At 37.0% G+C, this 25,509-nt stretch overlaps 2 protein-coding genes across 2 annotated transcripts in view; both read right to left on the minus strand.

Annotated features, from left to right (window-relative positions):
* Positions 1-17,403, minus strand: part of itpr1b (inositol 1,4,5-trisphosphate receptor, type 1b) — a 60,591-nt gene extending 43,188 nt beyond the window's left edge. Inside the window, 27 exon segments of the mRNA XM_055161054.1 lie at positions 2-167; positions 246-300; positions 392-530; positions 609-799; positions 899-1,052; positions 1,125-1,266; positions 1,349-1,600; positions 1,670-1,861; positions 1,932-2,051; positions 2,148-2,320; positions 2,402-2,560; positions 2,650-2,791; positions 2,880-3,040; positions 3,127-3,226; positions 4,308-4,462; positions 4,796-4,825; positions 4,959-5,003; positions 5,082-5,186; positions 5,266-5,412; positions 5,483-5,566; positions 5,658-5,756; positions 6,317-6,475; positions 6,794-6,880; positions 7,576-7,691; positions 12,960-13,030; positions 16,609-16,717; positions 17,212-17,403. Of these exon segments, the coding sequence (XP_055017029.1) occupies positions 2-167; positions 246-300; positions 392-530; positions 609-799; positions 899-1,052; positions 1,125-1,266; positions 1,349-1,600; positions 1,670-1,861; positions 1,932-2,051; positions 2,148-2,320; positions 2,402-2,560; positions 2,650-2,791; positions 2,880-3,040; positions 3,127-3,226; positions 4,308-4,462; positions 4,796-4,825; positions 4,959-5,003; positions 5,082-5,186; positions 5,266-5,412; positions 5,483-5,566; positions 5,658-5,756; positions 6,317-6,475; positions 6,794-6,880; positions 7,576-7,691; positions 12,960-13,030; positions 16,609-16,700 (3,336 nt within the window). The 5' untranslated portion in view covers positions 16,701-16,717; positions 17,212-17,403.
* Positions 17,404-19,181: 1,778 nt separating this feature from the next.
* setmar (SET domain and mariner transposase fusion gene) lies at positions 19,182-25,301 on the minus strand. Its single transcript, XM_020935812.2, is given in 3 exon segments — positions 19,182-24,175; positions 24,177-24,314; positions 25,134-25,301. Coding segments are annotated over 3 exon segments (894 nt in total). The 5' UTR covers positions 25,239-25,301; the 3' UTR covers positions 19,182-23,524.
* Positions 25,302-25,509: the final 208 nt, after the last annotated feature.

Here is a 25,509-nt window from a genome sequence, read left to right on the forward strand (position 1 = left end):
CTTGTTTAAACGCCATGAGAACTTCCTGTCTCTGACTAAAATGTCTAAAGAGCAGATGAAGAGCTCCAGACACAAGGGGAGGGTAGTCATGCATGGTCAGGTGTAGCAGGACTCGGAGGAAAGTACGCCCCCCATGGTCATCAAGGTCTAATGGGGTATTCTCCTCACTATAAACCCAAACATAAATTTAAAACATTACATTGCAGATTGCATCAAAGGGTTGAGCTGAAAATTTCTTAACTTACCTTCCCCCAAAGATTCCTTCAGCTTGCTCTTCAATATTCTCAAAGTCCAAATTTCCTACAGTAGAAATGCATTTTAGTTGCTTTAATGGAGCAATGCAACTGCAGAACATATCATAAATATAGTATAGTAAAATGCTATGCCTCACCAGGAATTTGTGATGGGATGTTATTGCCTCCATTTTGGCTGACAGCGTTTTCATCTTGTTTGTTGTTCTCATCAAACTCCCTTTTAAAGATACAAAGCAGGCAGGAAATCCGGTAGTCCAAGCGTACATTGAGAATGAACTAAAGGATTAAAGAACATTTAAAGATAAAAATAAAGTAGAATATCAGTTTGAAAATATAAGATGAACTGTAAGTTACCTGTAGGATTTCAATGATCTTAAGCTTTGTGTCCATGACCATGATGTCCTCCCTTTCAGGCTCCACTTGTGTTTTGGGCACGTCTCCTTCAGGTTGGTGTGTGGGTGTAGTGGGCAGTAAGCCCCCTCCCCGCAGCACCACCTGTGTCATCAACTCTCCCACTCCATGAATGGACTTCATCACATTACTACCTGCAAACACACAGTGCACCTTTTCTTTCAGGTCGCCCTTATAATCAAATAGATACTAAAGTTTGACATAGAAAAGTAACAGGACTTAATTTAGTGTACCTTTGCTTTCTTCACCCTTCTCTATCTTGTTTATGGGATATATGGTGCTGACATGCACACAGTCTAAAATATTCAGTAATATTTTGGTCAATCGAAGCAAGTCACTGAAGTTGTAGAAACCAAAGTAGATGAGGTTTCTTGCCAGGTTTACTACCTGTAGGAATAAAAAGCTAATTTAGCTTTCAAAATTTTCTTTCATCTTCACAGTAATCTCAAGAGTCTGCACCTCAAAAGTAAGCTTATTTTTCTCCTTGTCAGAAAAAGGGATGTTCTGTGACACCACCTCTCGAAGGTAATTCTCCACAAAATCCATGGTGAGGCAGAACCGTTCCTTGATCTCATCTCTTGTGGTCCCATCATTGTCATAACTGATACAGAAATGCATCACTCGGTCAAAACATGTCAAGTGACATGAAATAAAATGTTTCCAAGTTGTTATAATAAGCATACTCATCAATGGCGATTTGAGAAGGGATCTCAGACCACAGTCGTGCATATTTCACAGGAGTGACTTGTTCCTGTGGGTCTCTGTCCACGTGCATGTGCAGCATCAGGCGGCAGAAAGAGGCACGCAGGTCGAACGGCAGGTCCTCATCAGACATGCAGCGAAGGATCAAGTCCACGTCCAGCTGACCTGAGATCTTATTGATGGCAAGGTATTGGCGGTCCAGACACATCCTGGCAAACAGATTCAGCTGGCATCTGGGAAAACGAACACTTTGTTATTCATAGCCTCATGGACGTAGATATTTCTCCAAATATGATATTCACCTATAGTAGCTGACCACTTCCAGGTCCTCTTTTTGGCCCTCCTTGGCATCCTGAGCCAGCTCACGGACGCTCTTACTCCTGATCTCTTTACAGTTGTCCTTCCAGAAGAGCCATACCTCCTCTTCATCCTCTGCCTCCACTGGAGTCTCTCCATTTGGTGAGATCTCAATCTCAAATCTCGACAGCACCAGTCTGAGAAACAAACATGGAGATTATTGCTATAATCTAAAATGTCCAAGGTTTTTTATAAAAAATAACTAACTTTGTTTCAATGAGAATGTCAGCATTGCTTTGGTCCAGCACTGCGTTGCAGATGAGCTCTTGTGTTACAGGAATGGATTTATTCATAGACACACAGAGATCCGACAAGTAGTCAAGAAACCTGGTCACAAATATTAAAAAAACAAATCACCTCTAGTCAAATATTCTTCAGTACAGTCTTGTGTCTTTTTTAATTTATTTTTTTTTCAAATTTCACCTTGGTTCTTGGTTCTTCCTCACAAGAGTCACAAATGTGTCTATTTCAGCAGCAGTGATATGTTTCTCGAGTAGTTTTCTGTTGTTATGTAATAAAGCAGTTATTGTGTCTTCTGCAAGCACATCATATCCAATTTGTTTTTGCATGAAGCGGAATTGTTTAGCTATATACTCCTGCAAACAAAGGGGAGAGTATTTGAGATTTCAAGTAGGTCCCTGTTAATAAGGGTTGAGGAAAGTTTTTTCTTGCCCCACCTGATTTTTTCTATAATCCTGCTGGGAATGTCGCAGGACTCTATAACATAGTCTACAAATATGCCTAAAAGGTGCATGCCGTTGGTCTCCAAGCTCCTCTAGCCGAAGCATTGGCCCATCACCACTGTCTGTGAAAGGTGCCTGAAGTAATTTGAAAATCTGCCAAAACCAAGAACAAAACAGTTGATATTATTTTTTCAAAGTAAACATACATACTGTATTATATGGATAAGTGATCAGACTCAAACCTGCTTCAAAATATTTTGTTCTCTCATAAGTTTTTGCCGTTCCCTGTTTGGCTTGTTAACCATAATCTCCAAAACATCCTGCCCACTGTTGGGAATGTCCACCACAAAGAAAACCAAATCCTCCAAGAGTTTGGTGACAAATCTAAGAAATATATAATTAAAAAAATTACACCAGAAACAGGAACAAGAGTTGTTTATTTTATTTTATTTTATATTATAATCATACCCACCTTCTTTCATTTTGTGTGATGGTACCCTTTTCAAGTTTTCCAGCTATAGATGCCAGTACTTTACTTGCATCATTGGCAAAATCTAAATCTCGTACTTCTGCTGGGGGCACTGGCACAATGGCAAAGGCTTCCTTATCTTCTTTAACTGCAGATGTTCCTATCTTTAAAAACAAAAGTCTTGTTTTATCTTATGGGAGTTCAAAACTTCCCTTGTGTACGTGTATCAACCTGCATGTCAGTTACTCACCCTTAACATCACAGGTTTCTCTTCCTCTTTATCGATAGGGTTGTTTGTACTGTGAACCCATGTATTGGTGCAGAGATGCCTTAGCCTCACGTAGGAACTCCTAAAAAATAAGATATTCATGAACAAAGCGCAAAAGAATGCGCTTTGTGATGTGCCAATCTGCAGCAAATATTCTATAATTTACAATGTCACCGAGTTGTGGAATTGAAATCAAAACCCTCCAAATTAACATTCCACTAAACTAGCTGCTTGATAATGACAACAAAAAGTCACAGTAAAATCTAAAACATTATTCAAAGGAAAATCAAACTGCTACACATAAGGGTTTGCTGACTAACAAAACAGATATTAACAATGGCTAGATGATTTTCAGGCTTTATATACAGTAACTACCTGCTAATACTAATAAATTCACATTTGCACAATGCCTCATCTAACAATTGGTCAGTTCATGTAAAAAGAAGCAAGTGAATGGAATTTTGAGACTAAAATAAAGGCACACATGAACAATAATAGATTAGGAATAATACACAGAACAAAAAAATAGTCCTTAAAATTAGAGGTACTGTTTGGCAGCACAAAGGTCCAGCCAAACATACGTAATATGTTTTTATTTGTTATATGAATGACATCTCTGTGGTTTATGGCCTAACCTTACATACTGACATACTTGGCATTTTGTAATACAGTTATTCCCCTATATGCCTACTCACTGTGCCTTCATTCAGCCTTTCATAATGGAAACCCATAAAGGGACTTTCCTTCTTCACTACTTTTAAAAATTGAAAGCAACTTAAAATTAAACGGTTTGTGGCTTGTGGCTTTTAATTTCATTTTGAAAACAAAACCATAACCCATAACAACAAGACTCTTTTGTATCTAAAGCTACACTGGAAGCCTAATTGTGATATTCAACCTAAGTGTGAAACCAGTTAACGTCAATTAGTGCGTTATAGTCACGAACAAAACATGGTACATAGGTCTCCAGGAAGAATAGCTTATAGCGAAAGTCAATTAAATACAATCAATCAATTAACCTGCCCGGGGACTACAGGTGGAAATTAGAACTGGTGCTACAACCTGGTACAATGCATCTCTCCTGTTAAGGTTAATATTTATTGTGCACTGTCCCTGTTTCATTAAATAAATAAATTAACAAACTAAATAATCATGTATAATACCTTGGGACCATAGAGTCCCCGCCTCTCAAAGTTGTAGGGTCCAGCTCAAAGATAGATGAAATATCCATGCCATCTGGAACTGGTACCAGAGTATACATGATCTTCTCCTGAGGAGCCCGTAGACGGCCCCTCAGCGCTTCATTGTCTGCATCTAACTGCAAAAATCAAAACATATGAAGATGTGACTAGTAAATGTACATTACTTATACAGCATATACAGTAGAACATAAAACAAACTGCTGTAAGTACTGTATGTTTAAAAGCATGGACCATAATGCCCCTGAATTTCCAATCAGCTAAACACACAAATGCAACAAAAATCTGTGACCACACAATCTGCAGCTTGGATGTTAAATGTTGAATAACACTGCCCCCTAGTGATTCAAAATAGAACATCTTTTTCAATGTGGATAAAAAGCAAACCTACAAGAACAAAAAAAAAAAAAATGTATATTGACATTTACACTTATTGTTATGCATACATTTACCTGAAAATTGAAGGGTGTAAAATCTGCCACCTGAAAAAAAAAAAAAAAGGATCAATACATGTGTGTGTCGTCTGTGTGTTGTGTGACATTCATGTACCATTTAACTACGAAGAAGAATAACAAACCTCTATGTTTGATTTAGAAAGAACAAAGGTTGACTTACAGCAGACCGCTGCTCAGCACTCTCCTCCTCAAAGTCCTGATTAACCTGAGGGGAACACAAAAGCAAACCTTACACAGAAAAGGAACCTTTTAGTTGATTAATCTACCCATTGGTTGATCATACCTCACCAACTTCAGCAGCCAAGTAGCACCCTGTTGCCAAGTGCTTAAACCTAAACAGACTATTCCAATATCCAGCACCTCCTCTGCAGGGATCATGGTGGACCACCTGAGAGTGAATTTAATAAATTTGATATAATTAACATGCAAATATCAACAAGACGCCATGGCACATGTTTGTTACTCACCTCTATTTCCCACAGTGCTTTGCTGCTGGTAGCAGATGTTGCCGATTGCCGGCCAGTTGTTCTTAGAAATACATGTTGCTTCTTTTTGTAGTCATCACAGGTCAGAAATTTCTCTTGTTCTGCATGAAACAACCGGACTACATCCCCCTGTTGTCACAAACACCTGCTTTAAATAAAGAGGTCATTCTAGCAAAGACACAGTTGTGATGTGACCTACCCCTTTCAGTATGGTTTCCTTGTTGTCACTCCACTTCATAAAAAGGACAACTTTCCAACTTGTGTTACAATTAACAGAATTAACCTAGGAACAAAGAAGAAAGACAAAAAAAAAACATAAAAAACATAAATAAGTAATTTAGGTTGTCAGAAGAAAGTAGAAAATGGGCTCATACCTCATTACAACCAGGGTTGTCCACCAGCTGATGGCTGCTGGCATGAAGAGGCTGACCAGCATTGACAGGATTAAGGACCACTTTATCTCCAATGACCACCTAAAAAGACCAACATGTACAATCTTAATAAATAAGATATTTTGAAAAGTTGTAGTACAATAAGGCAGCATGGATTATTCTTAATAAGAAAGTTTGGTTTGTAGTGTCACAACACAGTCACAAGAGGGAGCCATTGGCTCAAGTGATTGTCAGGTACAAGTTGTTCATAACTTCTTTTTAGCATGCAATTGGGAAATCAGGGATACAGTATCAGACTCACATGTCTTTGTAAAGTATTGTAAAAGTGTATAGTCATGGCCAGCCATTTAGATTTACTTCAGTGAAATGTACCCTTTTTGTTAGTTGGAGTATAATAATTAGAAGTAAGAGTTTATACTATACCTTTACACAGTATTTTGAGTGCTACTTGAGAGTCTAGTTTTAAACTGTGATATAATTAAAAAAAGATATTGTTCATTTGGTAATGTAGGGCATTCCTATGGGTACAATTACATCCCACACTCAAGTCAGAAGGATGAAATAGCTACAAAACTACATCTTGTTGTTGATGTTGCCTACAGAGAATAATTAAGCTGAAAGGCACACCAGGCTCTACCCACACTGTCTCCCAGGGAGCGAAGCTTGTAGAAGGGCTGGATGTAGAACCAGGAGCCTTCGTTTCCTGCAGAATCCAGAGTCACTCTCATGGCATTCTTCTCCAAAAGTGCAGGCAGCCGTTTGTTGACTGTCAGGTATTTATTGCTTTTCAAATGTAATAACTGTTGACAAAGCAAATACTGTTATTTAGAGTTGACAACTTGATAAAAGTTGGTGCTAAATATTTCAAGACCAAAAATGATGGCTGAAATGTTGTAAACATAAACCATAATTATTGCTAAAAGCACTAAAAACATTATCCAAAAAAATGAATATCTTATGTAACTTTTTGTTTGAAATAAACTGAACACAAACACAGGAGGTGTACTTTGAACTATTTCACTAAAACAGACAGTGTCCAGCTCTAAAGCAATTATTCAAAAGGCCTTTAGAGATAATCTTATTTCAATGAATACTGAGGCAGTTTTATCTTAACTTACCTGAATGACATTTCCATACTGGATGATGGTTCCCAGCAGCTTGCGGTTTTCAGACTCATTTTGTTTCTTTTCCAAATCGGCAGCATGCTGTAACACAAGGCAAAAGATGCAGCTACAAACCTTTATTGTGATATACACACTGGGACCTTGGGAAGTTGGTTGTCTTTTTCACTTACGGTAATATTTTAAGACTTAAGACTTCTGGTCAAGATTAGAAATAGTAGTATAAGGCATCTTTATCATTAAACAATAATTATTTAGAAAGCTGAAAATACAATCATCGGTAGGCCTGTGACGATAATTATTATATCAACTCAATATATGAAAACTGTAACAATATATTTGGGACTAAATATTTTTCATGTGTACAGTTTCTTAGCAATAGTGGGGATATTTTGGGATATTTTTGTTTTATTACAATTAGATTTTAGCTGTAGAGAGTTGAAATTGTAATTTATATGACTAATTATTGGTTCATTCTGCTATTTATTTCTTGCAGCTCATGCCGTTATGATACTGCCTATTTAAAAACAGTTTACTGAGATTATATGGCATTATTGTTATTATATCAGTGGCATAAAGTAGTTTCAATATTATAATTTATCACAGTATATATTTGAAGCAACATATTGTATTTCAAAATGTTTTATTGTGACAGGCCGAATCATTGGACTGAGTTGAAAGATTAAAGCATTTTATTTTAATATCATAGCGACTAGGAATCACCTTGTACACTGGTTGTTTTGAGAACACTATAGAGAAAAGCCAAAAAGAGTTATTACATGGAGTTTGTTGAGGAGCACTGTATCTGTGGTGCTGTTGCCTCCAGGTTTAGCAGCTTTCCAGAACTGTTTCTGTGCAGAGTATCTGTTCATGGGGCACAGCTTGAAAAGGCAATCTGGGGAGTGAGGACAGAGAATATAACATAAGGAGGACATATATCACAAACGCACAATTCTGCCAGAACACGTAAAAAGCCTATGAAATAAAAACAGTATTGAAGTTCAAGCATAACTCATGTACTCATCTTAAAAGTCTGCCTCTGAAGTCAGAATTTATGTTAGAAATTATTATCCTTTGAACCGAAATCTTCTCTTCACCCGCTTGAGTGTCAGCTTTAAACGAGGCCATGGATCTAGTTTTCATTTGTAGGTCATTACAAAACTCGGTCAGTCAGGTCACATTGAAGAGCTTGGCGTGAGATATTGCAGTTGGAAATCAATTGTGCCCATATAAGGAAGGCAATTTGGACAAGAAACAAGACTTAAGATCCTCTCATATATTTTATCACTCTTTTCCAGTGTGCCTTTCCCAGAATACATACAGAGACATTAAAAAAAATGGCAAACTTGAGTAATCTGACTATTAAACTTCTTTGTATTTTGATCAGTAGCATACCCCCAACAACTCAACTCTTAACCCTTTTCAGTGGTTGATCACTTTATTTGGTGTGATCAGAGTAAAAAAATAAATAAATAAAAAACATATGGAGGGTATAAAAGGAAATGCGGCCAGCGTGTATCCAGGGATTTGCCTTCACTGGGGTGTGCTGCTGTGAGACCAAGGAAAGGAGAGAGAGGGAAAATGGGGCCAGATAAACCAGGTTAGAGCAGATAAGACAGGAACAGGAAAGGATATAGATAGATATTAAATGAAGGAATAAATCAGTTAGGGCCATAGAAGGTAAATATCAATCGGGTCAAATGATTTCAGGGAGTTGTCTCAAAGTAAGTAGCTCTGATGTCCTTCCTAAAACAATTTAATTATGATTAGCAAGAAGAGTAAGTCCACATCATGCAATCCAAACAAATAAGTATAATAAAAAACAACTGTCAGATTAGTTTAAAATAGCTTTTCTGACCTTTACGTAACCCGGAAATTCCCACTGAAATTTAGAATCTTTTTTTAGGGGAGTCCTGACCCAAGAGAGGACCCTATTTTTTTAAGAGGGAAAACCAAGCACCTGAGCAGACATGGGGAGAAACGTGCAACATCCACACAGACGAGAGACCTAATCACTGCATCACCATGGCATTCATTTTAATTCATTTTACAAAGCAACATAACTATACATCTTTTTTTCTTTTGTATTTTAAGAAAGAAAGACACCTTTCTCACTAAACATGTGCCTAAGGAATGTGTATTCATTTTAACCCAAAAATAATGCAGTAGTTTTCTTGAAATGTATTTTGGCACACCAGATATGGTAGAGAGGATGTTCTGCCAAGTCTTAACCTGCTCAGTGGAGATTTAGATAAGTGACCTGCAAGGACTCTGTCTGTCTATCTGAGCCATACTATCAGCCATTAGCACCAATGTGAGCACACAGAGCATTTATGAATCTTTTACAAGATGAACCACTGAGCGCGTGAACAGCATTCATCTGCAGTGGGTCCGATCCTGACAGACAGCCTTTTAAACAGCTTAAGTGGGCTATTATTACTCAGCTCGTCTACGGGGACGATAGGATTTAGCACAGGCTGCTTTTGCAATAAAGGTCAAACAGCTACTGAGGACCTTATTAGGATGTAATTTTCTATAAAAACTCATCACTGTAGATCTGTCTACTTCTGTGCATTTTTGTTCAGATACAAATTCAAACAGGGCACCAAAGCATATACCACCTCAGTGTTTTTACTAGAAGCTTTGTCAGCCAGTGTAGTGTACTACCAAGATCAAATGTAAAGAGTGTATGCATCTTACCAGTGTTGACTCTTTCACAAATGAAAAGACAATGATTAAAAAAGGAGTCAGAGCAAAGGTCAGGACCTGAGGATGTTGAGGATGACCTTGAGTTGACAGAAATGTAATTAATAGGTAGAGGGAAACCAATGACAGATTAAGGCAGGAGGTGTGGCAAGGGGACTACTCACAAACAGTAGATGTGGAGGGGATAAAGTTATCAGTCAAAATTATTGACTAAAGTGGAACTGTAAAATAAAATGTGTTCAGCTCAAACTGTATGTTCCTAGAGTATTTTTGAATCAGTTTTGAAGTTCAGTTACATGTCATCGGGTGGTTTCAACAAAAGACTTATGTTCTTGGACAAAGGCCTCATAAACATGTGTGATCACTTAATATCTCTATCTACCACTTTACTTTTTATTTTTAACTTTTAACTTCAAAAGCTGTAATCAGATCAAGTTGTTTTAGACAGTTAAAAATGCCTTGAAAATACCTTAATGAATCTTTAGAGAATTCAGATCTAACGTGAAAAACTCAACACAGCAGTTATGGTTCTTCTTATTAGAGTAAAAACCCTCCTTGTGGTCACGATGCTATTTCTTGAAATCTCATGACATTTTTCAGCATTATCAAAAACAACAACATTTTCATCTTAAATTGTTCAACACTAAATGACTGGTGTGACACCTGCCCTGTTGCTAATTAAACCATGATTAGTCACAGCACAAGACCACAGTGTGTGAAAGGATCTTTAACAAAACAACAGTGTCATTTTAACCACCTGCCTGCTGCAGCCATATGTGTTTAAAAGGGCTGTATTTGTCAACATGAAAAAAGTCTCTTTCTACGGCTTCAACAATATCACAATACTGACTAATATATACCATATTGAATAAAAACATGAAAAAAAAAGTACAATTTCATCTTGTTTAGATCCAAATGTAATTAACTGCACAACCCTCCAACAAACACCATATTATGAAAACAACAAACATGAAACCTATACTCATCTATACTCATGCTCCCTTATACCAAATATATTTGTTACAGAGGTGGACAGGCTTTGCATTTGGTAGTTTATGACTATGGACAGTGTTGGGGAGTAACTGATTACATGTACCGAAGTTACGTAATCAGAGTACACATTAAGAGTAACTGTATTCAGTTACAGTTACTGTTTCAGTGAGTGGTCATTGGATTACAGTTACTTTGTTGAAATAAATGGATTACACAGAGGGATTTTCCTGTTTTCACATTTCTTCTCATTTTTTTTTTTTTTTTTTTGGTAATTCCACTCATTGCCGGACACTAAACCAGGTCTAAACCCAGGTCCAAACCAGGTCTAAACCCAGGTCTAAACGAGGACTAAACCAAGACTAAACCAGGACTAAAACCAGGTCTAAACCAGGTCTAAAACCAGGTCTAAACTAGGACTAAACCAGGACTAAACCAGGACTAAAACCAGGTCTAAACCAGGTCTAAACCAGGTCTAAAACCAGGTCTAAACTAGAACTAAACCAGGATTAAACTATGTCTCAAAAAGGATTTAACAGGACTAAATCATGCTGTGCAGGCCGTGTCTCCTCTTCTTCTATCAATAATATTTTTAATTTGGTTCAGTAAAGTCTGGGCTTTTTATTTTCTTTTATCAGACAAACATTTTATGTTACAATATCCTAGTCTTTGCTGCTCTACAAGTATCAAGTAATCCAAAGTATTCAGATTACGTTACTCACCTTAAGTAACTTAATTGATTACGTTACAAACTACATTTTGGGGTATGTAATCTGTAATCTGTAGGGGAATACATTTTAAAAGTAACCTTCCCAAAACTGACTATGGAATTATTAAATCTAAATGTCAGAAAAGAATAAACAATTTCTGATCTTCATAAAGGAAAAAAATGTAATTATTTTACTCTCAAATTAGAAGCCTTCAGTCACCACCGTATTCTAAGTTATTGCAAAAGTGTCAATGTACAGTGATAAAATGATCAAAGAGGGGTTGCTCAAATTGCAAACAAGTTTGACAACAATAACATGACTTTTTTACTATTCTCTGTCAAACATGTTTAAATCTTACAAAGGTCACTTGATTCACGCTAAATTGCTGAGGAAACATAACTTTGTTCCCATTTGTTGTGACGCTTCTCCCTCGGGACTTCTCCCCAAAACTTTGGGAACAAAAATTTAAATGACACAAGACTGTCAGAGGAGCAGAGGTCACTGCAGTGTGCATCCAGGAGGAGCTGATCTGGAGACATTTAAAAGATTTCTAACGCTTTCTCTGACCTAGAATGAATTGTAAACACATGTTTGTCTTGTTTTGTTTGAAATTAGGCTTAATGTAAGGTTGTTTCCATTAAACAATTTATTAGTACAACTGTCACACTCTTGTAAATGGACAGTCATGCTAAGATTTGAATGTGTTGCTTCCAGAGTCATCAATAAACAAAGAGTGAGAACACTTTGCTGTGGCTGTGGGTAAGTTCATGAATGTTATAGTTTATGTTAGTTAGTCATTTCTGCACCATTCTAAAAGTGAGGTTATCAGTTAAAGTAAAAAGATTAAAACAAAATAAAATCTCTGTATCTTTCAGAATAAAGGAAAATATTTGACAACCAACAAAGCACAGATGGACAAAGTAAACCAACTCAAATTATTCAAACAGAATGATATTTTTTCAAAATATACTTCCTAATAACCATTTATCAAATGTTTCTACAGGATGATGGGGCAGTAGGACTTTGTACCAGACAAACTGCAATTTGAAAAGAAAAGCAGCAGATGGTGAATGCAGTTTCTGCATGTACAATTCTGTTCTGGTCCATTACTGTATTAGATAGTAATTAATGCTTTAAGTATATTTAAATGTCTACACAAAGTAGATAATCATAATGTAATCAATCATGTGTTACTCCTGTGTCCACAGGCAGAGACCAGAGCTACTTCACTGGAATAAGTCTTTACATTGACCAGCTCCAAACTGTGTCATTGTACCTGTGCTCTCTCTGTGTGTTTGATTCTGTTTAAGACAATACAGAACAGTGGAAAACTGTTTACTGTTTTGTTTTGCATGTCAAAGTAATTGTGTAGACAGAATTAAATTATATATAAAAAATAACACCATAAAAAGGCAAATTTATCATAATTTAACATAAGATAAATACGCGTATTTATTATGATTTGATCACTTTTCATCAACATGAAACATGTTCTGAGAAAAATATGTGCAGAAAGGATCAAAGCCTCAAAGTCTAAACATAATTTTATTTTTTACACAAAACCAGTAACCTTTTTTTTCAGTATTAAAAGAGGTATATTAACTTGACTAATCAAAAACATTATTGCTGATTAGTCAACTACTAAAATAATAATTTGTTGCAGTCCTACATGTAACCTAATTTTTAAGGAGTTGACATTTTTAGAAGTTGAGCAAATTCACAGTTAATATTTTGTAAAAATACAATCAGACCCTTACCTCTGAATTTCTTGGGGGGGTTGTTAAGGTCACCAGTATCTGGTTGTACCACACAGCGGTCATCCACAAGTCTGAAAACATGTAATAATGGTTAGTCACTCAACCAAGAAAATAGTATCAGTTAGGGCTGAGCAATATGGCAATATTTTTCCCAATATTTTCCCAAAGATAAATCAATTCCATTCAATATTATCTTTTGAAAAACAAGTTTGTATTGTGAAATTAAACCAGTTTCATCTGTCTTCAGATTGAACTCTGCTCCAACCACATGCTTTTCTAGACAGAGGATTAGTTATAGACCCTTTGATCAAAAAATCCCAACCATATCAGTGACAACTGGAGTTGACTGAATGTCAGTATTGCTTAAAAAATAGTTAAAGTTAAAAAAGTTAAACCTGAGGTTCAACTAAGGGATTAAAAATTCTACATGTGAATATTTAATTATTTTTGATGCATTTGTCTGAAAAAAAAATCTATCTAAACATTTCCAAATACAATCCTGGCATGTAACGGTGCTGAAAATGAGACAAGTTTACTGGTAATTATTAAGCTCCAAGTCAGTAACACATTAGACTAATAGCAAAGCCTTGTGAATACAATTAGAGAAGCACTAAACCTGATTAGTGATATTAAAGTGAGCCATAGTCATAAGTTGAAACAGTTTAAAAGTTGATCTTAAAATCCATAGTAAGAGTAACAGAACACTTAGCTCAGGTCTCCAAGGTAACTTCATCAACATCAAAAGAATTCCACATTTACTGAAAGAGACAATGTCCTCAAAAGGATTTTTTATTTATTTTTTTCTGAAATAAGGGCACATTTTAGGTACAAAATGCTAAAACAACTCTGTGGTATGTGGTAACACATAAGCTCTTCTAAGCCTAATGCCAACTCTAAGCAGTGAATAGTAAAATAATAATGAAAGTTTAAACACAGAATTATTTTAATGGGTCAAAAAGACGTCTGACTGGTTACATGGATAACCCATGGTGATTCATTTTCTTCACATTGTATATACGCTATGCAATTAATTTTCTCAGAGGTTAAAAATTAGAAATTTAAGCTACAATAACAGAGAAATTAATTAATCTTCCCTTTAAAATAAAATAATATTGTAACTAAAATCAACACACATAAGACATCCATTTTCAATCTCAGTCATTTTAAATGAACAAATCTTGAAACAAAATGATTAACATTATAATAGCTAGAAGGTTTTATAGAACTCCACTTTGTGGAGTCAAATGGACTGCTTTATTATTGTTAAGGTGGTTTTGTTTCTCATAGGCCCAACAAGAAATGAAATGCTAGAATTAAGTACAGAGTTATGTGCAGAATTTTGGAACTGTTCACCATAAAACCAAATACTATAAAACTCTATTTATCAACTACATCAGAGCAATCTTGTAGTGTTGTCACTATACTAAAATTACAAACTCAGTTTAGAAATAGGCTTGATAACGTATACCACAATGATATTAAAACAGTTTCATTATTACCATGTGGTCTCAAACTTGTTCTGACAAAGGTCTAGAGCATGCGAAAAATATTAAGATGTTGTGGCATCACAAGGGGTGTCAGCGGCAAAAACAGTTACAAACTCGACCACAATCTCAAAAACAAGAACACATTTTTTGAGTCATACACACTAGTCTCAGCTCGGCCTGTCACAATTATTACTATATCGACTTATTGTTCAATATATGAAAGCTGGAGCAATAATTTTAGGTCAGTATTTATTGTGTGCACTTTTTCTTTGGAATAGTGGGATTTTTCTTCTTTTTTTTTTTTTCAAGTTTAAGCCGTAAAAGGTTGAATTAATACCGTCTATTACCTCATTACCGATGCAAAGTAACTACTAAGAGATTCATTATGCTGTTTATTTATGGCATTACATTACATTATTGTAAATTTAGAATAGTTCTTGTGGTTTAAACCTTCTTTTGGGATATTGTCAGAGGGATTCATAAGTTTCATTATTATCATTGTTGGTATATATTTACTTCACCGATATATCACACTTAAAAATGTCTTAGCGTGACAGGACTGCTCCCTACTGCATCAACAAATGAAAAAGTCTTCCTCCTTCCCTTGGTGGACAGGTGTTAGTTTAGGGGTCACTCTTAGCAGCGTCAGCATCAGCATCACCTAATACAAAAGAATAATGCTATTTATAACTGTGTCCTCTACCGTGTAATGTAGAGGACTCAAAGGCAGAAGCGGAGGGCAGACTTATCAGCAGGCATAACTACACAAGATGAGAGATTTGACAAACAAGCTTCAAAGATGTGCACACATTCAGTTGCCATGGAAGGTGACGCACAACACCCAACTGTGAAAGAGCAAGGATTCTGCGAAAAAAGGGACTCGCAAGTGGTAAACACACCAGTGACACAGCAAGAGGAAGGAGACTCCAGCTCGTAAAGGAGAAGAAGAAGACAACACATGTGCCTCTCATAGTAGAACCGCTGACATGAAGAACCAAACAAACAAACAAAAAAAAAAAACAACTAGACATAGAGTGGGGAACATTTTCACCAAACATGGCAGATTGGGCACTCGATTAGCCCTGATAATGATGTACTTCTAAACTCAGGCTGTAATTACAGAGGAGGGAAGATGTCAAGTGATGGTGCTTAATGGCTCCCAGTGCAACAGGAAGAGACAGGGTAATTTAAGGCCGGCCAGACACAAAGATACAGCAAATAAAATGAGAAAGACTGCCAGTGATCTACCACCACTAACAAATTATTATACACTCAGATATTCAGTGTCAACAGTGGAAAGTGTATTAATTGTTACTATCACTTAACCACTATCCTTAATCTACTCATTTCAGGAAAGTTTTCTGAATCTGGCCCATAGACTTTATATATTATATTCCAAATAGGAAGTGTTCATGGAGACGCTTTCGGCTCCATTGATGTTGGTTTCCAATTGACTTTACATTGAAAAATCGCCATCCCTCTTTCTGTAGTTGCTGCTGTGAGACTCATTCACTCATCATTTTGGTTGTAAAATGTTCATATTGACCTGCTCTACATGATCCTGGTGTTTTTATTTCACTAGTTTGTCTGTAAATAAATCCCTATTCCTAATATGGACCCGCCTCCAAATTCGCCCCTTTACCCGCCACCAACGTGAGCTTCATTTGAATGGAGCCAAACACTATGGGTGACGACACACTCGCTTAGTCCATGTCTTTATATGGTCTATGATCCGGCCAGTAACCTGAGACTAATATTGATATTGGTGCATCAACCACAATGATATTAAAATAAATAAAACAAAACAAAAAAACATGGCACAAAGTAATAATAGTTTCATTATTATGTGGTCTTATATTTGTTCTGATAACGATCTAGAGCATGTTAGAAATATTTAGGAAAGGTCAGATTTTGTCCTATTTATGCAATTTCTTTTTCAGTGTCAGTAAGCTTAAAATTGTGTCTAGTTTTGACACCAGTTTTAGCATTTAATTGTTGATACTTTTGACAACCCTACAATTTACTGGAATCATTAAAACTTGCACAAGGTTATAATATAGGATATATTAACAACGTGCCGAGAACCGTCAGAGCTATTACTGTGCTTCCTGCAATAATTATATTTCGTAGTGCTCATTAGGAAAGTTAGAAACGCAACATACCCCAAAGTGCTGATGAATCCAGCGGTGGATCCTTCTGCATACAGGGAGCAAATGTCCCCTATGTGGAGGAAACTTGACATCTTGTCTGACATGGTGCCTAAGGTTTGGACTGAAACAATAAACAAGCAGTAAATATTAGAGTAATGTTGTATGTCTATCTATAAGAAAACAAAGGTTATTTAGATTTCTGATGAAAGAAGATGAAACAGGTAAATAATACTAGGTTATTCCATAGGGTGCTTTCACTGGAGCCAATAGAAAGAATGACTGAAATGAACTGGATAAAACATTTTGAAACATGCCTTCAACTCATTTAACATTGTGGCCTAAGAAAAACTCTTGTTATAAAGTAGTAAATGATGCTTTTGTAGTAGACACTTCGATAAACTGTCGGCTGGAACATTAAATTATAGCCTACTCTTTGAGAGACATGACAACTCTCTTGACAGCCCATAACCACACAGATCTGCTAGCTAAATGAGGCGTCCCTACATTCACTGTACGATCTTTCTACTGTAAAACATGCGCGTGGGCCACTTCCTTAAAAGGGATGCTGAAACAAAAAAGAACAATGCTTGAGCTGGAAAACTAGGCTTATTTTACCTGGCACGAAGCAAAAGAAGGCGGCAAAGACAAGAGCAGGCAAAAGCGTTCAAGTGGGTCAGCGAGGGATCATTTACAGCGCGCTATCCCCAGGTTTAAATCCATGGCCGTGAAACTCCAGGTACGGGAGAAGTGGCGGAGCGAGCGGCGTTATCTCTGACAGCTGAATGTGCCCTCAGCAACAATCCGCTTCTTACCTCCTCCACATGTCACTGAGGAACGCCCCTTTCGTTACTATTTATATGGACCGCATAATACCGCAAGGAACTCTGGGAAATGTAGTGCAAACACACACACAAAAAAAAAACAAACAAAAAAAACACACAACTTGGGCTCATGCTTTGGCAATGTTAGCAGTGTCGGGGAGTAACAGATTACATGTACCGGAGTTACGTAATCAGAATACAAATTATGACTTATATTATAACTCTATTCAGTTACAGTTACTGTTTCAGTGAATGGTAATTGGATTACAGTTACTTTGTTGGAATAAATGGATTACACAGAGGTATTTTCCTGTTTTCACATTTTGGGCTATATGCCCTTTTTTTTCCGGTAATTTCACTCATTGCCGGACACTAAACCAGGTCTAAACCCAGGTCTAAACAAGGTTTAAACTAGGTCTAAACCAGGTCTAAAACTAGATCCAAACCAGATCTAAACCACCTGGTTTAGACCTGGTTTGGACCTGGTTTAAACCAGGACTAAACCAGGACTAAAACCAGGTCTAAACCAGGCCCAAACCAGGTCTAAAACCAGATCTAAACCAAGACTAAACCAGATCTAAACCAGATCTAAACCAGGACTAAACCAAGACTAAAACCAGGTCTAAACTATGTCTCAAACAGGATTTAACAGAACTAAACCATGCTGTGTGGACCATGTCTCCTCCTCTTCTATCAATAATATTTTTAATTTGGTTAAGTAAAGACCAGGCTTTTTATTGTCTTTTAGCAGATAAAACATCTTACATTATGATTTCCTCGTCTTTCTTTCTCTACAGCAAAGCAAGTAATCCAAAGTATTCAGATTACGTTACTCACTTTAAGTAATTTAATGAATTACATTACAAACTACATTTTGGGGTATGTAATCTGTAGGAGAATACATTTTAAAAGTAACCTTCCCAACACTGAATGTTAGGCAACTATTTTATTACACAGAGATATCTTTTTTTTTTTTTCGATTAAATGGAAATATTCATAACATAATAGGAGGTAGTTTAGGGAAAATTATCATAGGCCTATAGTGAATACATACAGCCCACAGCAGCCCCCCTGCTCATCCCCACTTTGCTGAAGCATAGCACTTTAAGCCATTGATTAAAAGCATGTCACAAACAGAGGCTCACACCGCTTAACAAGAAGGGTTCTTGCTGTGGGGTTTGAACTGGCATGAATACACAGATTAATTATGTTACTTTTGTTTAGGCTGTGTTCTTTGTCAGGTTTGTTCTGTGCAGTTAGAATCAGGTCTGTTTTGTTTGTGGAAGTTCATTGTTTTACACTCAAACCCATTAGGTAAAATATTTTATAGTCTGTCTTTAACATTTTACATTTACATTAAAAAACAGAACCCAGCAACAGAACAAGCTATGTGTCTCCATCTGTTAAACTAGTGATAGGCATAAGAACCATATGCAGGCCTGTCGCGATAACAACGTAAATATAAACAATAAACATCATATTATAACTAATTTAAGCCACTGGCACAACAACCCAAGCAGATTTAAACCACAAAAATGATTCTAAATCTGCAATACTGTTAAAAAAAATCATGAGTTATAATAAATAAATAGCAGAATGTAATACTTTAGTAATGTATTTATTCAACATTTTACCCCATATGATAGAAATATGGAGAAACAAAAGTAGGATACAGCTATTATGTCCAAAAGTGCATTACAGCGCTAAATAATTCCACTTAGCAGATGTTAATGAGATTTTGAACATTAGAAGAATAAGTGAGGTTCAGAAGTATCCATTACCAGATATGAGCTTGTTCTTTTTGTTACCTCCCACTTCTGCTTTCCAGAGACATAATGATAGCAATTAGACTGTAGTTTGTAAATGTGTTTTCCAGTGAAGCATGTTCCATTTCCTATCCATAAAACCAAAGTTTGTCATTGGAAACTGTCTAACAACAAAACATTTGCTAATTGCAGATGGATCCACTTACCGGGAGTAATTTCTACTTAGTGTGGCAAATGTAGGCATTTCTCAAGAATATAAAGCCACAACTGTAAATCCAAATCTTCAATCACAAGACCATTGAATGTCTGTCTCCAAAGTACCCATTCTGTATGTTCTGATTTCATCAACTTAGACCCTTAGAGAAAAACCTTTATTAAAAAAAATATTACAATACATTTTTTGACAGTAATTAAAGTGAATTCAGAGACCATCAGTTGTCATGGATACACGAGCACAAGCAAAAGATGGCTTTATCACTGTACTAAAGTAAAAGTGGACAAAAATGCTGTTGTGTGATAAAGTTGATCTGAAGTCAATACAGACAGCTTCATCAGTTTGAATATAGTAATGCACAAACACAACTATTGTACCATAGAATAGAAAGGGAACCTAGCTATCTTTAATAACTCTTTGGCAACTCTGAGCACAGCCTCCACTGTCGACTATAGCTCATTTGATTTTGCATGTTATTTTGATGCTTAGGTTTAGCATCCCCAATGTAGCCCCAGTGTGACAAATGTATGAAGAGTAAATGGTATGGCCGCCACAACATGCCCACTGAGCATGGCTTTAAATCATTATAAACACAGCAAGGAAGCAACAAAAATAATATTCACCTGCAGATCAATACCCCTGCTCAACCAATTATTAACACCGGTAATGAGATACCACCAGGCAAGAGGTGACAATGATATAGTCTTTATATGGCAGAATACACTCTAAGGACTGCCACAGTGACCAAAGGCAAATTCACTGTCCGTATCACTGAGTAAACATTGGTAACACTAAAACCAGAGAATGATACTGTATGCTTCCTCTATCCCAGTCAGCGATGCACATAATGTCCCTATACCATCACAGGCAAAGATCATTAGCTTTAATTACACACTGCTAACCAGCATGAGAACTAAATGTGCTGCTTGACTTGGCAACTTTATGTAACACTTTGATTTAAGGTAGTTTTCATCTTCACTAAAAATAAGAACAATTATTCCACTTTAATGGCCTGCATATTCCCAGTAGGGGACAGCTGATTAGACCTGCATATATTTTAATTAGGCCTGTCATTTTGTGGTATAACCATAAAGCGGGTTGGAGAAAAAAAGTTTTGCAGTCTTGATCATTGCACTATTTTTATTTTCCGTTGTGCATCATTCGTGATCAGAGGAAATGGAATTGATTTAATGGACACCTGCACAGAGCTGATCAGACAGTGAAGGATCATCACCATGGTTACAGAATAATCAATATGACACAGTGTACACAAGTGCCAGGAAAAACGATGTGCCAGATGTTTGCCCTGTGAGAACAGATGCACAGTTACTCGCACCTACACGTATGAGTTAATCCAATAGAAAGAAACATATCCGAGGATGCGATGGTCTGAACACCCAGAACATGTTGTATAAGCTTCTTTAACTACCTCTAATCTAATAGGCTCAGTTGCATGGGGGAACTCAAGGATTCACTTTCACCCACTTCATTACCTAAACATCTACCATTCCTGAGATGTTACACTTGTTGACATACAGATGCAGCGGTGTCATACAAAATTTTGGGTGAAATGTGTATTGTTTAAGGAAGAAATATATAAACATACACATTTAAAATAAACACTAATTTGTTCCAATAAAAAACTGAGGCTAACAAAACATTTTATGCTACCTTTTCCACAATATAAACATTGTTTTTATTTTATGTATTTTTGAGTCAATAAGATTTTGTGGTTTGTTTTCCTATGCCTATATTATGTTTAATTCTAAAATAAACCAAGTATCTTTCACACTATCTGATGAATGTTAAAGTGTTGATATACAGCTCTTTCATCTTAAATCCATTTAATTTACCATTGTCATCTTTAGACATTGAGTGTTGTGCTAAATACTTTTCTACTGCAAATGGCAAACTGAAACTGAATTTGTGACTGTCATGTGACTTGTACACCTTCCACCTGTGAATTTCACATGCAATGATAAAGACGCAAATCAAAAAATGTTGAAATAAGAAATAATAATAAAAACAAAAACGAAGCATATCGGAGTACAGTGGATCTCTACTTTCATCTAGTTAGTTTTTTTTATTTTTTTTTATTATGTAAGTGCTTCGCGGGACTGTGTGTGTATTTTCTGTCTTGTGCATTGTAGTTTACAACAAAATTTTACTAGCCTTACCTTATTTAGATAATAGGTACATGAACCCCTATTTCTGGTGACCTCTGAAAATGTGAGTAACAAGCTACATACCATTTTGGTCCACTGACTTGTTCGCTACAATCTTCAAAATTCGAAGCAAGCAGAAACCTGAGTACATTCCATAGGGGAAAGGTCAGGTATGTAAGACTAAAATCTCTAATGACCTGAATGACTCTTACTTCCTTAAGCTATAGCCTACACATTTTAGTAGTGGAATGTATTCAAGCCTGTTTAAGAAATTCTATTACAGCATAGAATAATATGGAAAGCCAAGTCAAGGACATCTACTTCCTCATCAAGGAGCTGCTCTAATTTAGTAGCAATACATTTGCATTGGTCAGACCACTGCATCCTCCATAGTTCTTGGCTTCTTTATAAGTCTGATGGACAAGGCGACTTTCTTCAAATTACATGGACTCTACTCTTGGCAGGGCGTTTGGGCACACTCAAATTAGAGTGAACAGTAGTTGAGCAAATGGTAGAAATATTCCTGATTACAAGTTGGTCATAAGCCACTCTTCAGACTAATTGGAGGCATTATGTTGAGAGGATCATGTTCACTTGTGTTGTTGTGTGTGAAGGGGAGGGGCTTTGAAATAGAAGTTCACCTCATGTGATTAACTGCTGGTTGCTAGGTGACCATTATGGAAAGGCACCATTCATCCACTCTCTGTACCTCTGAACCAATCACTGTCATGCAGCACAGTCGCCTCCTGTACACACACCCGATCACCATGGAGATCTCAGGGACATCTGACACACAGAAAAATGTGGAATTCAGAGAGGCAAAAGCTATTGGCCCACACTGGCCATATGACTTTTGTGTAACAATTATTGTGTAGTTCCTCATTATACTATTATATGAAAGAGATGACGTTTTGAAAACAAAAAGAAATAATTCCACTATTGATTTTGTCATTTGTAATCTGGTTATGTTTCTCTGCTTTCACATTATGTTTTCCCAAGGTCAAAGTACGACCATCAGTTTCATTCACATTATCATACCACTGATTCTGTTTTTCAGTCACTGAGACATGGACAGGGCATTGCAGAACATGTAAACATAAAAAAAAATCAATTTAAGTTTTCTCCTGCAGTTCTAAGACAGCTTAGTAAGGACATTGTTGTTAACTCAGGACAGAACTGAAATAAAATGGGTTTTGTTTTGTCTGACACAAATCAGTCATTTTGATAGCTGTCTCTGTTCAGTGGCTGCTTCCATGTGTCCTATCCCTCTTCGGTCTCTCATGGCTGGGACAGCATTGGTCTCCATTCTAATTAACCCAGATGTGGATATAAATAATCAGAAAGCAGGTCTAGACTAGAAGCAGGGCAGATTTCAGAATGGTCACACTAAAGTAGGACATCACAGTCCCTCGTTTGAAGACATTTCTATATAAAAACAGCCCTTGGCCCTATTTAATTGGTCTCACCTCTCCTGTGGTTTTATTGCTATGAGAAACTGAAAAGATAGTTAGAGGGAAAACTCTGCATGAAGATGACAAAGAAATATAAGATTAACACACATTCCTACTTTTTACTAAGTGCAAGTAAGTACAGAGCAGTGGGTGGAGATAGGAGGTAGGTGAATTTTTTGGCACCTCAACCTGAGGAAATAAAGGATTACTCAAAAATACATGAATTATTCCAATTCAACTCTGAGTAAGCTAACGGCACATGAAGATTGTTATAAAATGGTTAAAAACTCTATTTTACATAATATGGGCCCTTAAAGTGATGTTTTATTTTTCTGTTTACGATAAATGCCCAGAAATTGGTTTAATGAATTCAGAGCAGATGTAATGTAGTCATATAGGTCTCACCTGTGCTCGTGCCAGATTGCACCAAAGATCTTATAGGCCTCAAATCTCCCAGATTTGCAAGAAATAATTTGTTTGCTTAAGATAATGCATACTAGTACAAACAACACTATCTGAGAATTGATATATCTAAAGGAAGAAACCCTGTACAGTTTTTCATGCCACAATAGCAAATTTTCTTTTGGAGTCCATCTGTTCCACTGGCCTCAATGGGATCTGTTAGATTGGAACATGGCCCTTGTGGATTACAAAAACCTCTGTATTCTCCTGAGTAGTCAAATGTTAGTTCCTCTTTTGCCTTGATGTCCCGTCCGGCAAACAGGGCCAGCTTGGGTACCACAGAGTGCACCCTCACTGGTACCATGAACAGGTTGGGTAAACAAGAGTGGTTGAGGAAGCGCCCTACATTTCCAATCTCAGCCGGGTCAATAAACGTTTCTGTGACATTTTCTGTTCCTGCATGCTCCCTCACAGCGATGATGTAATTACTGTCTTTTGGTCCTTGTGCAAGCTGTCTTCGCCTGGCTTCTTCAAATCCGATCACTTCTCCAGCATATTCACACACAAACGCTCCACAGTGGATCGGCTCTAGAGTCCGCACACCCCAGCCCCTGTTTGTGGTCCAAAATATTTCCACTTTATGTCTCACTCCCACCTGCACCACACGATTATAGCAGGAGTCACCGCAGAGACAAAGGGCGTTGCATTCAAAAACAGGGGTAACATATAGGTCCGTGTGTTGGACCAGCAGTCTGCCCTGGATGGTACGCCTGTCCATGAGTCTGCAGACACGAGCAGCTTTCCAGAACACAGGAGTGGGAAACACAAGAGCATCCAGGAAGAGTGACTTCACTTGGGTCAACAGCCCAGCCGGGGCCCTGGACATTCTCTGGGGAATACTGAAAAGAATATGAATTAAAATGTTATTTTTACGTTGACAAATGTAGAACAATGTGAGTATCATCTGTTATGGGCATGCAGTGAGTATTTTGGCTTCATAACATGAATGCTGAAATAGCAGTTATTTATTATCACCACTAAAGGCTACATGCTATATATTAAGCCTGGCTCGTATTATTTATACCTACAGCATTCCACCTCCACATGCATGACACTGTTTTACTTTAAGTTGACATTTTTATTTGATAACCTCATTTTTAGTTTGCTCACATATTATGTAGGCTATTCATAATAACAAAGAATGGTCAGGTCCCTAAAAAAAGGGGCATTGGGGCACTGAAGTGGGTCAGCGTCGCTGAGGTTATTTTCTAAATTGGTTGTTTGCTGCCACATTGTGGTTGTTATCCATATAGCAAAAACAGAGACCACAGCGTCATCTGTCAGATGCGAATCTCTTATTTGGGTTGCCATTTACAATGCCGAAATCCAGTTGCCCTGAAAGCACACTCTCTGAACTGGATCCTCATTACCTACACCCCTGCCCCTGCAGCCAATCACTGATGAGTGCTAGTGGAGCCTCTGCAGTGAATTCTGGAGTTTTCACGTGAGGCATGGCCTTTCTATAGAAACAAACTTGCATGTGTCCTAAACCCTGCAGATGCAAATGCGACTTCATTCGAACATACTTCATTAAGAAACAGCGGGTAAATTTAAATGCGATTAAGATAATTCCAATTCTTATTGTAATTAATTGTAAACCCATGTTGAAAAGGGCATGGTAAGTGCTACAGAAAACCTAAATAGGCTAGAGAACTTACTTGAAACTGGGGAATCGTAGATGAGACCACATTCTTTTCTATTAAAATGGGGACATTTTCTAAGCCAGAACTCAAGTCGACCACATCCCGGGAAAAGGCATCCATAACTAAAGCTATGCTCAGTTATTTGAATAGATCCATAGCTCGGGCTCAAGCATATGCCGCATGGACGCAGATGAAAACAAACTGACTTCCGGGAGGTCAAAGAAAAGGACTCCCTCTAGTGGCAAGGACGTTGTTTCTTCGTACAATTGCTCTTTGACACGCTTTAGATTTATATATATATATATATATATATACACACACACACACACACACACACAATTATTAATTATTATTTTATAACTAGTTCTGTTTAAATTGTTTTTGATCATTC

Source organism: Boleophthalmus pectinirostris, unplaced genomic scaffold, assembly GCF_026225935.1.
Source record: "Boleophthalmus pectinirostris isolate CB_2022bp ecotype Guang Dong unplaced genomic scaffold, ASM2622593v1 HiC_scaffold_3, whole genome shotgun sequence".
Taxonomy (NCBI): Eukaryota; Metazoa; Chordata; class Actinopteri; order Gobiiformes; family Gobiidae; genus Boleophthalmus; species Boleophthalmus pectinirostris.